The following is a 16,517-nucleotide window of genomic DNA, read 5'->3' as shown; positions in this document are numbered from 1 at the left end:
AATCATAATAAATAGTTATAGATGACCATTTTTGGAGAAGATTGAAGGATTGTAAAGGGTAAATTTTACAAATTTTCAAGAATATATGTGAAATTAAAAGAGAGTCCCAAAACATTTCTTCTAAAAGGAAATGAATGTTAAAGCCTCATGATTTGTTTTAGAGAGAAGAAAGTGGAATATATTTTTAAGATAGCTGAGCTCTATGATGCAAGACTGTATAACTAGAACTTGAAGTATAAAATATAATTTCATTACATATATTAAGGTTTAATATATCTGTTTTAAAATTTTTATCTCTACTACAATTGAATCTCCTTATAATATATGAACTTAAAACTAACAATTTAAAAAAATTTTTTTTAGTTGTAGATGGACACAATAACTTTATTTATTTATTTTTTATGTGTTTCTGAGGATCAAACCCAGTGCTTCATAGATACTAGGCGAGCAGTACTCTACCACTGAGCCACAACCGCAACCCCTAAAACTAACTAATTATTTTTTAAGGAGTATTTTTAGGTCCTCTTTAGCTAAAATTAATGGATTACAGGAGTCTGGAGATAAGGAAAGAACAGTTGCTACAGTGGGTCCTCACTTGGTATGAAAGTCACCTAGAGCATCCCCCAAAATGTTAGGCAAAGACCTCAGCCAGATGAAAGAGTTGCCTTGTCAACCTAAAGTTACTAATGGTGTAGATGGCACAATTAATTTTAAAAAATGCACTTGTTCTTTCTTTAAAGGAAAGTACAGTATATGGTAAAGCAAAACAATAATTCTGTGTTACTGTCTTTTAGTTCCACTTGCAAAATAGAAAGCTGCCAATGTGCATTTCACTCTTCTCCCTTTCCCTTCTTATTTCACTCCTCCTCCTGCACCATTTTAAAATATATTCTTTCTTCTGAGACCCTAAATCAGAATCCTAAGTGGGATTTTCTTTGAGATTAAACAATATGAAAAAATCTAACTGAAGCCCCTGCTGTGGCTGCAAGATGATTCCATCCTTCTCTGTTTTCTCTATTTCTAGTTTGTCTTTCTTGGGTGGTATCAGAAAACACCAACTTTCTGTAAGTTATTCATCATTTTCTATCAGTATCTATCCATACTAATATTTTCAACGCATATTAAACACCCTGATATTTTCCTGCTTTTTTCTCTGAAGTCAGTATCCCAACCTGTGCTTCTCAAACCACTTGTGAAAAAATCATCTGGATATGAAATGCAGATTCCTCAGTCCCACTTGCACTTCCTGAATTACTCTGTCTAGTGAGAACCAGAATTCTACAGGGTTTTTCTACAAATTTTCCAGATGCTATTAATGCACATCAAGAAGCACTGCTTTTCTCATTCTTACAATGAACTGGAGGCAATGCAAACATATCTGTTTCTTCACCAATATACCACATACTTGCCCATATAAGCATTACATCACTTGTTCTTGAGTGTGGTCCAGGTGTCTCTGGGAGTTCTACAGACACAAGAGATCTATGAGGTGCAAACTAGTGTTACCTGTAAAAAATTGCTTTTGTGCTTGTCTGCTAAATCCTTTGGAATGCTGGTCATACAATGGGACAAAGCAAGCTAATGATGTCACTGCTTCTGTATCCTACCCTACAGAGCCTCCCTCCTGTGGTAATTGGTGTGGAACAGAGAGCACTGTGGACAAGATAAGTGCTTGTCCAGCCGGCCACTACTGGACCAAGTGCCATGAGAAACAGAGGCACTACTTTCTGGCAAAGCACCATGACAATCGGAGATGTAATCTATCCGGCCAGTCACCCCTGGACCTTCCTCAAGCAGTCTTCAATAATCCTTATGCTATCTCACATGCCATCTCCATGCAACTTCTTTAATCTCTTGGCAAACTATCCCACTACCCTAGCACAACTGGGCTGTGGATAGTACATCATCCAAAGCAAATTTGATTACATGTAATTGAGAGTTACATACCAAAAGTAGACTTTCTATCTGCTATCCATCGCAGAGCCCAATCTGCTTTTTTCTTAACATATGGCATTGTTTCAATTGCATTAAATAAAAATTCCCTGTAAGAATAACAGAATTCAGGGAAGTTATTTACTTGTTTCTTAATTGGACTAAAGTTTAATGGTTTAATCAGAGACTAATTGTAACTCTACGATACACTACCAGATATGTAATTTTTCTATACTTTTGCATGTTCATAAAATATAAAAATGAAAGCAAAACTCAAATTAGTGGTTTGAATATGGTCTGATACTAAATCAACTAAATGCAAATATTCAATTTCTAAACAGAATGTGCTAATGAACAGTTTTTTAAGATACTATAAAATATCTAAAGATTAACTAATTCTATATAAGCTTTTTTTTAATCTAACACATTACTGGGCAATAGAAAACACAGTTGTTATAAACTTCTTTGTGTAAACAATCTTTCCTTAACGTTTAGCTTTGTTAATAAATTTTGCAATAAATTTAAGCACTAGGATAAAACTATGCAAATAAAAATCTCAGCAGGAATACCTTTTCTTGGGATCTCTGATGTAAGTATCTATTAGCAAACTGTACATCTCTGAGTGAACATTCTCGATGAGAATCTGAAAACCATAGAAACAGCGAGCCTCTGGAACCTGCACCTCCTGACTAAAGCGCTCCACCTAAAAAATAGGGGAAACAGATCCAGTGCTGTGGTCTCTCACAAAACACTTGGTTAAACATTGCAAATCTGAATCCAGACATCAGAATGATCATTAAAAACTGCCTGCCTGCAATAAACAGGTCAGAAAGAAGTTAAGGGTTAGCTTAAGCAGTATTATTTATTCATCAAATCCTCCACAATAAATTCATTGCATAATATATTCTTATACAATTATATGAATTGTCCTGTTAGGTTGAAATAGTGCCCAAAGAACAAATAAACTTTAGAACATCTACCAAAACTAATAATTTTCCTTTGTGGAATTTATTTCCAACAGTAAAGAGATCTGTTAAAGGATCTTCTATTCTATGATGGAAAGTTATATCTCTATTCGCTATTCTTTCTCTCTCCCTCTCTCTCTTTCTAAATTTTGAGGTAGGGTCTCCCTAAATTGTCCAGACTGCCTTCAATCTTAAGTTCCTCCTGCCTTACCTCCCAAGTAGCTGGGATTACATGCATGTGCCACTGGGCCTGGCTCTATTCTGTTTAACAAGAAATTCTGCCTCCAGAATCAATATAATACAAAATTTTTAAAAGAGAAGCCAGAACCCGGTGTTTTATACAAAGCTCAATATGATTATTAAGGTAGAGATTCTTTTGTTATTGTTTTTAGATATACATGAGAGTAGAGTATATTTTCACATGTTATACATATACGGAGTACAATTTATTCTTATTAGGATCCCATTTAAGTAGAGAATCTCTATTAGATTTATTATCTGAGGATAAAAAATAAACCTAAAGTTTAAGCAGGTTTTAGTTGGCACATTTTACGCTTCATTTCCTGATATTTAGCTGATTGGATAGCAGAAATCTATCCTTTCCTCTGCACTTTATCAGAAAACACTTTCAAGAATCAAGCTTCATCTATTCAATTACTTAGGCATCTTTTCTCAGGCTCAATCTAATGATCTTACTTATAGTATCATCATTTAATGGCTAAATAGCACAAAAGTAAAATAAAAAAAATCTTACCAAATTTTCATTTACAATTCCATCACTGGCTGCAAAAAAGGCTAAGATGTGAGAGATAAAATACTTCTCATCTGATTTAAGCTTGTTCCAGTGAGGGAGATCCTTTGATAAGTCAACCTACAATAAAAATTTTTTTCAAAAATTTTAACAGTTACTGTTTAGAAAACTAATTTCCACTCTAACATTAAGAAAGGATATAACAACAAGCAGTAAACTGTGAAAAAGAAAAAATGTTAACATCACAAAGAGACTAAAAAAACCCATTCTGTTAATAATAGGGTATTTTATCCAGGACATCTGCTAAACAAGTAAATTTTAGCTATTCTTGGGACAAAGGGAAAGATGGGCAACTGTGTGACATAATAGATATGTTAATTATCTTATAGCAATCATTTTACTATAGATATAACATATTTAAGGTTTCTAAGATATATATATATATATATATATATGTATATTATATGCCAGATATATCTAGTATATTTAAGATTTATCTACAATTTAAGTAAAAGATAACAAAACAGTATGATAGAATGATTTTCTGGCTAAATGAGAAGCTAGTTAAGATGTACTTTCAAAATGTTACAATTATCAGATTGGCACTGGAAAAAATGAAGAGACAAAGAGGAATGGTAGAATAAAACTAGTCAAGAAAGAATTGAGGTGAATAAACAATGACTTTCAGCAGCCATTGTTTTAACATTTTACATGATATTTACTATGTTGTTACACAAATAATAAAGTAACTGTTAACCAACTGTATCTTCTACTTTATCATCAACTAACCTACTCTACCCATAAGTAACGTCAGGCAGGAAATGTTCTGGGTTTTGAGGCAGTTTATAGGTTTGCCTTCCTCAGGGAATAGAAATATTTTTTAAAACATTTATCAGAATTAGTGCTTGGTATTAAGAGAGATGCACTATAGAATTCGGCAAAAATTTACCATTTTAAAATAACCTTTACACCTCTAGCTGCTATAACAAATAGACTGGGTGGATTAACCAACAACAAGATTACTTTTCACAGTTCTGGATGCTAGAAAGCCAAGCTCAGGGTGCCAGCCTGCTTAGTTTCTTAGTGAAGGCCCACTTCCTCATTTACAGATGGCCACCTTCTTGCCATATCCTCACAGAGCAAAGAGAGATCATCTTTCTCATACTTCAACTCTCTCATATTTCTTCTTCTAAGGGCATGAATTCCCTTCATAAATGCACAGACCTTATTATCTAATTACCTCCCATGGCCCCCACCAACACTATCACACTAGGGATTAGGAGTTCAACCTATAAACTGGGGTGGTGCAGCATTCAGTTCATAGCTTTTCTGGATATTTTGTATTAGAAAAATATCTTAAGTATGTTTCACAATAACTTCATAAACATTTGAAATATGTGCTGGGCACAGTGATACATGCCTATCCCAGCAGCTTGGAGGCTGAGGCAGAAGGATCACAAGTTTGGGGTCAGCTTCAGTAACTTACTGAGGCCCTAAGCAATTTAGCAAGACCCTGTCTCAAAATAAAAAATAAAATGGGCTGGGGATGTGGCTCAGTGGTAAAACATCCCTGGGTTAAATCCCCAGTATTAGGAGAAAAAAAATGAAATGAAAAAAATTCGTAACTGACCTTGTAAGATGTGATTATATTGTTTTTGTCCTTATTTTACCTATTCTTAAAAAAAGCCCCAATGTCTTTGACCTTTCCCCCCAAAAAAGAGTAATATCCATAATTTTCACTTTTTGTTTTCTTTCCTAAACCCCTATTTTTTAGATGTTTGCTGAGAACTTACTACATGCCCAATATTATGCTAAGCGTTGAGGATACGATGGGATGGAGAGGGTGTAATATTTGTCTTCATCTTGTAAAATAAATACACTAGAAATCAAGTTGTGTTCTACTAAGGGCTCAACTTAGGCTTCACAAAGGACATCTTCCTGATACTGACTTTTAATGTTAAAATATGTTTGTTCTTAAATATTAAACTTATCTCTTTAAACATATAAATTTTACTTATACATTGGTCATATTCCCTTCCAGAAACATAAACCTTCCTTCCTAGTTTTATCTCTCTTGAGCAAATTCTCACTTCCATCATCTAAAAATGGACTCCAAACTAGCTGCCATAGTATGGATCCTCAATGTTTCCTGAGGTCCATGTGTCAAAAGCACAGTCATCAACTGTGGCGCTACCAGAAGTGGTAGACCCAGTAGGAAGTGGGACTTAGTGGAAGGAAATTAGGTTGCTAAGGGCTTGCCCTTGAAGGGAATATTGGGACCCCTGGTTACTTCCTCTTTCTTCACTTCCCAGCCACTATGTGGTGACCAGGTGGCCTCTACCATGCACACTGGACATGATGTACTGTGCTGTCACAGGTCCAAAGCAACAAGGCAAAGCAATCATAAACTGAAATCTCTGAAACTGTGAGCCAAAAATCAATCTTTCCCTTTATAAGTTGATTTTCTCAGGAATCTTGTCACAGCAACAGAAAGTTAACATACTAGCTGATTATCAAAATTGCCCAAGTGACTTATTTAAAAAAAAAAAAATCCCAAGGCCCTGACCTTTTGCCTTCCAAAGTGGGGGTTTAATATTGAGAAGTTAAGTTCAACCACTGATTTTTTTTAAAAAAAGTAGAGTCCAAAGTTGATTAAATGATAATGTACATAATTTGTTTAAATGAAAAATATGTGGAACTAAGAATGTGTTTGACTTCCCTTCATAACAAGCACTTGAATCTTCCTACAAAATCAATATCAACCTGCATATTTTAGTTTTTAAAAATTAGTGTTTCTTAGTCATAGAACACTTATTACATTTGCTAAAAACAAATATGGTTCCCAAATGAATTTCAAGAAAACCCAGTATCACAAGTACCTTTTTAATGTGAAAAATCCCAGCTGTATACTTCACTTGTTCTCTGAACCAAGTCTAACAAAAACTTTCTAAAAACCACAGACAGTTAGGGAGAGTCAGGTGTGCCAAGCATTATGACCCAGTATTAAAATACTGAATGTGGCCAGGTGCAGTGGCCTACGTCCGCAATCCCAGCAACTCAGGAGCCTGAGGCAAAAGGATGGCAAGTTCAAAGCCAGCCTCAGCAAAAAACGAGGTGCTAAGCAACTCAGTGAGATGCTGTCTCTAAAGAAAATACAAAATAGGGCTGGGGATGTGGCTCAGCAGTGGAGTGCCCCTGAATTCAATCCCTGGTAGCCCCCTAGCCCCCTAAAAATACTAGATGTTTTGTTTGCTTTTTTGCTCTATATGTCAACTACAGTATAATAAAGATGTTGACAATATAAGAAGGGAAAGTGAGTAAAATTGGTTTAAGAGAAATTTCAGACACTTGTGCCTTTCTGATTTCTAGGTTAAATCATACCCATTCTAGGCATAAAATAAAGCATTTATTTAATGCTTACTGTCAGGTACCTTTCTTAACTTCTCATTAGTCCTAATGGGCTAACAACCTAATAGGCCAAGTACTATTAGCCTCATTTATCTATGACAATACACAAAGAGGGTAAAGCAACTTTCCTAGTTCTACAACTAATAAGCAAAAGAGCAGGATTTGTACTTAGGCAGCCAGGCCCTAGAATCTGCATTTTTTACAGGGTATGTTTATATGTATAGAATAAATCTCTTGAAAAACAGACCAATCCAAATGTATCTATCCAAATAGATACATCTATCTATAGAAATAGAGACATTACTTATGTGTATGTACACAGAGCAAGATGAAGGTCATATCTATTTGTGTGTTCAACTAGACTACAAAGCAGTCATTTGCATGACCACCTGTCCTTACCAAACCAGCAAGTATTATCTAATTTGCTGTGTTCAACTCATTTCCTTGGTGGAAAAAATCACAATAACAGACAACATTCTACATCTATCCTTTTAGGGGGAACTGTATCAGGTTTTTGTTTGTTTTGTGGTGCTAGGGATCCAACCCAGAGTCTTCTGCACACTAAGCCAAGTGCTCTACCTCTCGGCCACATCCTCAGCCCTTGAATCAAGTTTGATGCTGCTGAGGCAGAATGGAAGAACTGTGAAGTCAGCCTGGTTAGCTCCTTTTGTACAGTCAGTTAAGCAATTCACATAATTTGTTTAAATGAAATCAGGGTCCTTAAAGCTTTCAGTCTATTTTTCTTTTTCTTTCTTTCTTTTTTTTTTTTTTTTTTTTTACCATAGTTACAACTTTGCTTATTTTGCTGAGCACAAGTAAAGACTAATCTATGTGGCCATAGCAAACCAAAAGTATGTTTAAAAGTAGAAAATGTCCTAAAATATATTAGTGTAAAAATCTATAGCTGGCACAGTGGCACATGCTTGTAATCACAGCTACTTGGGAAGTTGAAGCAGGAGGATAGCAAGTTCAGAGTCAGCCTTGGCAACTTAGTGATATCCTGTCTCAAAATGAAAAATAAAAAGGACTGGGGATATGGCTCAATGGTAAAGCTTCCTTGGATTTAACCCCCAGTAGCCCAAAACAAAACAAAGCACCAGGCAGAACAAGATGCATTTTTTTTTTTTTTGCAGCAGATAATTTGTTTATAGAAAGTGATCTAAACTAAAATATTGGAGAACACTATGTTTAGTCTCAAAAATTCTTAACCTCATCTTATACAATTGGTCTTAATAAAAGTTAAAATGTTTCAACACACCATAACACAGGAAGTCAACACTGCATTATAGGCCATGAATGTTAATAAGATGATGCCACATACCTCTTCTGCTGTCCAGAAGGATGCCTGTGCCTGTTTATACATTTTCCAAATATCAGGGTACTGGATTGGAAAAATGACAAATCGGCGAGAACTCTTTCTTAGGAGTGGCTCTTCATTAGCTTTCACTTCCTTTTCGTTGGTATCTGAAGATAACCTCTTTGAAAAACAAAGTACAAACACCCGAGGTATGAAGATATTTCCTCTTATTCATAAGAAAACATACATCTGGGGAAGTTGGGAGACAACATGGGTTTGGGAGCCAGTCTACCTGGGTTGAATCCTTACTATTATACTGCAGTTGGCTAATAGAGTTTGGCTAGTTGCATGACTGTAGGAAGCTGACGAAGCTCTCTGAGCCTCAGCTTGTGCAGCTGTAACATAATGTCTTCCTCACAGATTTATTCTAATGATTAAAAGTGCTTAAACATCAGTCATGAAATCCACTTGGAAAAACAAGAGGCCCAGAATAGCCAAAGCAATCCTTAGAGAGAAATATGAAGCAAAAGTCATCACAATATCAGACCTTAAATTATACTAGAGCTATATAGTAATAAAAATAGCATGGTATTGGCACAAAAACAGACATGATGACCAATGGAACAGAATAGAAGACACAGAGACAAACCCACATAAATACAGTTATCTCTTACTGAACAAAGGTGCCAAAAACATACACTGGAGAAAAGAGCCTCTTCAACAAATGGCAATGGGAAAACTGAAAAGTCACATGTAGTAGAGTGAAACAGAACCCCGATTTCTCACCCTGCACAAAACTCAACTTAAAGAGGAGCAAGGACCTAGGCATCAGACCAGAGACCCTGCATTAGAAGAAAATGAAGGCCTAATTCTCCAACATGTCGGCTTAGGAAACCAACTTCCTCAATAAGACTCCTAAAGTACAAGAAGTAAAATCAAGAAACAGTAAATAGGATGGACTCAAAATAAAAAGCTTCTTCTCAGCAAAGGAGGCAATCAATAACTCTAAGAGAGAGCCTATAGAATGGGAGGGAAATCTTTACTACGTGCACCTCAGATAGAGCACTAATCTCCAGGATATATAAAGAACTCAAAAAACTTAACATCAAAAAACCCCAAATCATCCAACCAATAAAAGGGCTAAGGAACTGAACAGACACTTCACAGAAGAAAAAATACAACTGATCAACAAACATATGAAAAAAATGTTCATCATCTCTAGCAATTAGAGAAATGCAAATCAAAACTAAGATTTCATCTTACTCCAGTCAAAATGGCAATTATCAAGAATACAAGCAACAATAAGTGTTGGCAAGAATGTGGGGGGAAAAGGTACACTTATACATTGCAGGGTGGGGCTGCAAATTGGTGCAACCAATCTGCAAAGCAGTATGGAGATTCCTCAGAAAACTTGGAATGGAACCACCATTTGACCCAGCTATTCCACGCCTCAGCATATACCCAAAGGACTTAAAATCAGCATATTACAGTGACAAAGCCACATCAATGTTTATAGCAGCTCAATTCACAACAGCTAAGCTATGGAACTAGATTCTCTTCAACAGATGAATGGATAAATAAAATGTGGTATATATACACAATGGAATGTTATACAACCTTAAAGAAGAATGAAATAATGGCATTTGCTGGTAAGTGGATGGGTCTAGAGAATATCATGCTAAGCAAAATAAGCCAATCCCAAAGAAGCAAAGGCTGAATGTTTTTCTAATATGCAGATGCTAATTCACAATAAGGGGGTGGGGCTAGAGAAGAGTAGAGATACTTTGGATTAGACAGAGGGAGATGAAGGGAGAGAGGAGTATGGGGGTAGAAAGGATAGTAGAATGAATCAGACATTATTACCCTATGTGCATATATGATTGCATGACTGGTGTAATTCTAAATCACATACAACCAGAAGAATGAGAATTTATACTCCATTTATGTATGATATGTCAAAATGCATTCTACTGTCATGTATAATTAATTAGAACAAATTTTTTAAAATACTTAAACATGCATAATAGGCACTCAAAATTTTTTGTAGTGATTGTTACTTAGACAGTAAGTATAAAGCAAGGTCCATAAATGCCATAGTGGGAAAATTTCTATTTGCAGACAAAATGTCTCTTCAGTACCACTCTGATATAGAATGATGCCATGAATAGGCCACTATTATAAACCATTTTTTCATTTTAATGTTTTTTCTACTCTTAAATGAAATACTTATTATATTTATCTGAAAACTCCTTACCAACAATTTATCGGCCTTTCTTCCTTTTAGCCATCCCATATACCAACCTATTATTCCTATTTGCATTTTCAGATTATTCTTTATAGTACAAAATTATTTTCACTTACAAGGGCATTCATGTTCTCAGCCAAATTACTTAACCTGAATATTGTTATTTGCAAATTAAAGATAATATTTGCTAAGCTTATTTCAAATAACTGTTAGAAAGTTTAGAGGAGTTAATATAAATAAAAGTACTTTGGCTGAGAGTGGTGGTGCATGTAGTCCTTAGTCCTAGCTATTTGAGAAGCTGAGACAGGAAAATGACATGGTCAAGGGCAACTTCAACAACTGAGCAAGACCCTGTCTCAAAATAAAAGATAAAAAGGGTTGGGGTTGTGGCTCAGTGGTGAAGCATGCAGGGTCCAATCCCTAGCACTGCACATAAATAAATAAAAGTACTTTGCACATTCTCAAGTGCTGTCAACTCTAAAAATTATCATATTATTGACTATCAAGACATTGTTGATTGACCTTTTAAAGGTTGTCCCTATATTTAAAAAATTATTATAATGGCCAGGTATTTGATGAATCAATATCTTCTGTAACTTCCTTAAAGGAATTTTCACTCATGAAATAGAGAATGGCTGGAGAGGCTTAAAAAGTGAGGTACTTGGGCTGGGGATATAGTGCAGTTGGTAGAGTGCTTGCACCGCATGCACAAAACCCTGGGTTCAAACACCAACACTACAAAAAAAGAAAAAGTGAGGTACTCAAATATAACTGAGATTAGCTAGAACTGAGGCCCAATTGAAAAGGCAAAGATTTACACTCAATAGGTGTTTTCAACCTGTTTTGATCTACATTGCCCTTCCTTTAGTTCCTCTAGATTATGCTTTTATTATCATGTTGGAATATTTTGATACTATTCTGCAGTCTTCTTTTTGCTATGTATTTTATTCCAGAGGTACAGAAGTCTATTCAGGGTTGGACATCTCTATCTACTCCATTTGCTACAGGGTGCACATACTTAAAGTTGGGAAGGAAACCACAAGCAGTAACACTTTGGCACAGTGGATTAATCTCTTGATGACTAATCCTGAATGGAATTTTTACACACTGATACATAACTGATCAGTGTCAGGATTTATGAAACTGCTGAGTATACCTTTATATTGAAATGAAAGCCACATTTGCATATATGTTATTCCATTCTATCCTCATAAAATGTGGATTAAGAAAAGCTAAATTAGGAGAGTAATATAAGATTTTGCAATGTGAAGAGAGGATATGTAACATTTGATATGCACTAGAGATGACATAATGCTTACTTCACGGTGTATATTTAATACAATTCAAGAGGTTCATGCAGGGTTATCCAGGGTACCCTCTGTGGACCTATGCTAAGAATTCATATTTCAGAAGAACTTGTTTTTAACAACTCACCTTTATTGAGTTTTCCAAAGCCTTCAATTAAAGTTTTCATAGAAAGAGCTTTCTTTTCATACTCATACTTTATTAGTTCACATATTATTTAATTAAATTGCAATAATTATAATACAAGTGTAATTGATATAAATAGAATTAGAATTAAAGAAAACTGATCCTGGTAAGTTATAACTCAAACACTGAAAACAGAATTACATGAGTATATGAGAGAGTAGCTTACTCCTGGCCATATGCATTCTAAAGCTCATGAGTATCTGTTTATTTTACAGGGTTGACTAATCAACAGAATTGTTTAACAGCTAGTTGATTAAGAGAACTTCTGATAAATATATAAAGACACTGCTTGTTAAGTTTGATATAAATCTCCAAATTTTATCTATACCCCAATTCAAATGGTGGGTTCATCAAAAGCCTCATAATTCCATTGACTGACGTTACAATCTTATAAATATTAACTTAAATAAAATTATACTAAAAGACAAAAGGATTTCATCAATTGGTTACACTTATGATTTTGTTTGGGAAAGGGTTCAGGTGTTAAAGTTCATGGAAATGTAAATATTATGGTTTGGATCTGGAATGTCCCCCAAGGCTCATGTGTTGACAGTATGGTTCTCAATGCAGTAATGTTCAGAGGTGGGGCTTTTAAGTAATGATTACGTCATGAAGGCTTGGACCTGCTCAGTGGATTAAATCTCCTGATGATTAAATGTACTTCTAGAAGGTAGAGTACAGTTGAAGGCAGTAAATCACTAGGGGCAAGGTTCAGAGGTGGGGCTTTGGCTTGGACCTGCTCAGTGGATTAATCTCTGGATGACTAAATGCACTACTAGAAGGTAGAGTACAGTTGAAGGCAGTAAATCACTAGGGGCATGGCCTTTGGGATTATATCTGTCCCTGCCCCACTTCTTTGCTTCCCAGCTGCCATGAGCTAAGCAACTTTCTTCCGCCATGCCCTTCCACCATGAGACTTCTGCAATCGTGGACCATGGACCAAGACCTCTGAAACTATGAGCTAAAAATAAATCTTTCCTCCTCTAAATTGTTCTTGTCAGGTATTTTAATCACAGCAATGAAAAACTAACACAATAAATATATATTGATTTTTCCATAGCCATTTTCCTATAAGCAATTTTCTTTCTTTTTTCCTTTTTTCTTTTTTTTGGTAACGAGCATTGAATCCAGGGTGCTTAACTACTGAGTCACATTCTCAGCCCTTTTTATTTTTTATTATGAGACAGGGTCTCACTAAGTTGCTGAGGATGACTTGGAGCTTGCAATCCTCATGCCTCAGCCTCCAGAGCCATGGGGATTATAGGCGTGCACTCAGCTTCTTCTAATCACTTTGATATAACTATTTTCATACTTTATCTCAGTGTCATCATTTTGATAAAACAAACAAAAACTTAAATGATTTTACAATATGTACTCTAACTCTAAATGTGATCTGAGTTTAGGCTGGATATGTCTATTTTGCATTTTCATTTAATGAAAATTAAGAAGTTTTTGGAGCAGGTCAATGTGGCCTACTTTGATACATTGAGTTGATACTACATTGGCTTCTGGCCTATAACATGAAAACTATTGGGAGCCACTGAAGGTTTTTAACCAGACAAGTAACATAACTGGATCTGTATTCTATGAACACTTGCAGAAATGTAGTTTTGTAGAGAAATTGGAGGTGGGAAGAATAATTTAAAACTTATTGGACCACCCATCTCTTGCCTAACTTAGAATAGCATTAATAACACACATACGATTTAAGAGATATTCTATAGTAGAATTCTTGCTAAAAATCTCCAGCCCCAGCAACTAGGTGATAAACAAGAAATAAGAGGTACATTGAAGCTGCTCAATACCTAAATAACTGAATAAATCAGTCAAAACTCTTGCTTCTCACATTGAATGTTTCACAGAATTTAAACTAGCCTGTCCAACAACCCAAGCAACAACAATAAGTAGTATACACAAAAATCTCTATAAAGCCAACTTTGTCAATAAAAAAAAAAAAACTATAAATACAGTTTCAACATGACCAGTAGCTTGCTAAAAATATAACACTGTGGCACAGGAGTGTTGAAGATCCCATTAATGGTTGCCAAGGGAATGGATGTGATTATCCAGGAAGACTATATAGAGAACAGCAAGACAAGCAAACATAAAGCCTTAGAAAATGCAGACATTTAAAGAGCAGATGGAAGAAGGGGAACCAGCTGGGATGAAAATAGACTGAAATGAATTCAGGACGAACAAAAGCAAAGGCAGAAGTCATCTACCTGATTTGACTAAAGCTAAGGGTTCACAGACAAGAGAAATTCCCTAAAGGATACAGACTGTGGCTATTAACTAAGCTAAGAGCTAATTTTGTGGGCCAAAGATTTGCAAACATCTGGGGGCCCAGAGGCTCATACTCCAACTCTCCCCCCTTGTCCTCAGTGCCCAGATGCTGGTGCTCACTGTAGGATACATTTTGACTATAACTATGAACAGTCATGGAGGATTTCTGAATAGAATTAAGACAAACAGAAGTGGCATTAGGAAGATTAATCACATGTAGACTGAATTAGAAAAGAAAAAAAAATAGATTTTGCTACCAATTAAGATAACAATTTTAGCAATTGAAATAAATACCTAAATTAAAAAGTTGCATGAAAAAAGCTATTTTAGAACTTTGCTGGCCTGAAAAAATTCGTGTGTGTGTGTGTGTGTGTGTGTGTGTGAAAGAGAGAGAGACTGAGAGAGAGAGAGAGAGAAAGAGAGAGAGAGAGAGAATGAGAGAAAGAACTGGGACATTTTGGTAAGCTTATATTGGGGGAATGACATCAAGCACTAGTTTAATGAAAGACTGATCTGGCAATAATAAATGGAATTGAATAGCAGATAAGATACCAGACCTTAAACTATACTATAAAGTTATAATAACAAAATCCACATGGTATTGGCACCAAAATAGATATGTAGACCAATGGTACAGAATAGAAGACACAGAGACAAACCCACATAAACACAGTTATCTCATACTAGACAAGGGCACCAAAAACATACAGTGGAGAAAAGATAGCCTCTTCAACAAATGGTGCTGGGAGAACTAGAAATCCACATGCAGCAAAATGAAATTAAGCCCCTATCGCTCACCATGCACAAAACTCAATTCAAAGTGGATCAAGGACCTAGGAATTAGTCCAGAGACCCTGGACTAATAGAGGAAGAAGTAGTCCCAAATCTTCATCATGTTGGATTAGGCCCTGACTTCCTTAACAAGACTTATAAAGCACAAGAAATAAAATCAAAAATTCATAAATGGGATGGACTCAAACTAAAAAGCTACTTCTCAGCAAAAGAAACAATGAGGTGAACAGACAGCCGACATTTTGGGACCAAATTTTTTCCACACACACATCAGATAAAGCACTAATCTCCAGGATATATAAAGAACTCAAAAAACCTAACACCAAAAAAACAAAAAACAAACAAACAAACAAACAACCCAATCAATAAATGGGTTAAGGAGCTGAACAGACACTTCTCAGAAGAGATACATTTGAAAAACAAATATATGAAAAAATGTTCAACATCTCTAATAATTAGAGAAATGCAAATCAAAACTACTCTAAGATTTCATCTCATGCCAGTCAAAATGGCAATTATCAAGGATACAAACAACAATAAATGTTGGAGAGGATGTGGGGGAAAAGGCACACTCATACACTGCTGGTGCAACTGCAAACTGGTGCAACCAATCAGGAAAGTAGCATGGAGATTTCTCAGAAAACTTGGAATGGAACCACCCTTTGACCCAGCTGTCCCACTCCTCAGCATATACCCAAAGGACTTAAAATCAGCGTACTATAGTAACACAGCCACATCAATGTTCATAGCATATTCACAATAGCTAAACTGTGGAAGCAACCTAGATGCCCTTCAATAGATGAATGGATAAAGAAACTTTGATATATATATATATATATATATATATATATATGTGTGTGTGTGTGTGTGTGTGTGTGTGTGTATACACACACACACAATGGAATATTACTCAGCATTAAAAGAGAATAAAGGGGCTGGGGATGTGGCTCAAGCGGTAGCGCGCTCGCCTGGCATGCGTGCGGCCCAGGTTCGATCCTCAGCACCACATACAAACAAAGATGTTGTGTCCGCCGAAAACTAAAAAAATAAATAAATAAATCTTTTAAAAAATTAATTAATTAAATAAAAGAGAATAAAATCATGGCATTTATAGGTAAATGGATAGAGTTGGAGAATATCATGTTAAGCAAAGTAAGCCAATCCCAAAAAACCAAAGGTCCAATGTTCTCTCTGTTAAGTTGATATTGATCCATAACACGAAGTGGGGAGGCATGGGGAAAATAGAGGAAATTTGACTGGGCAAAGGGAAGGGAGAGGTAGGGAGGGTGCATGGGGGCAGGAAAAATGGTGGAATGAGATGGACACTGTTACCCTAGGTACATTTATGACGGC

At 35.7% G+C, this 16,517-nt stretch overlaps 1 protein-coding gene across 2 annotated transcripts in view; it reads right to left on the bottom strand.

Annotated features, from left to right (window-relative positions):
- The window catches only part of Rrm2b (ribonucleotide reductase regulatory TP53 inducible subunit M2B), a 40,955-nt gene that overhangs the window by 20,213 nt on the left and 4,225 nt on the right, over positions 1-16,517 (bottom strand). For both annotated transcript variants that reach the window (XM_071602202.1, XM_027952583.3), the window contains exons 2-5: positions 8,378-8,533; positions 3,652-3,768; positions 2,502-2,635; positions 1,948-2,042 (exon numbers count right to left, since the gene is read on the bottom strand). In XM_071602202.1, coding sequence (XP_071458303.1) covers positions 1,948-2,042; positions 2,502-2,635; positions 3,652-3,768; positions 8,378-8,533 — 502 coding nt within the window. The remainder of the gene's footprint in view (positions 1-1,947; positions 2,043-2,501; positions 2,636-3,651; positions 3,769-8,377; positions 8,534-16,517) is intronic.

The sequence above is a fragment of the Marmota flaviventris genome, chromosome 15 (assembly GCF_047511675.1).
Source record: "Marmota flaviventris isolate mMarFla1 chromosome 15, mMarFla1.hap1, whole genome shotgun sequence".
NCBI classification, from domain to species: Eukaryota; Metazoa; Chordata; class Mammalia; order Rodentia; family Sciuridae; genus Marmota; species Marmota flaviventris.
Note: the sequence above shows the minus strand (reverse complement) of the source record. Positions and strands in the feature narration are given on the sequence as shown.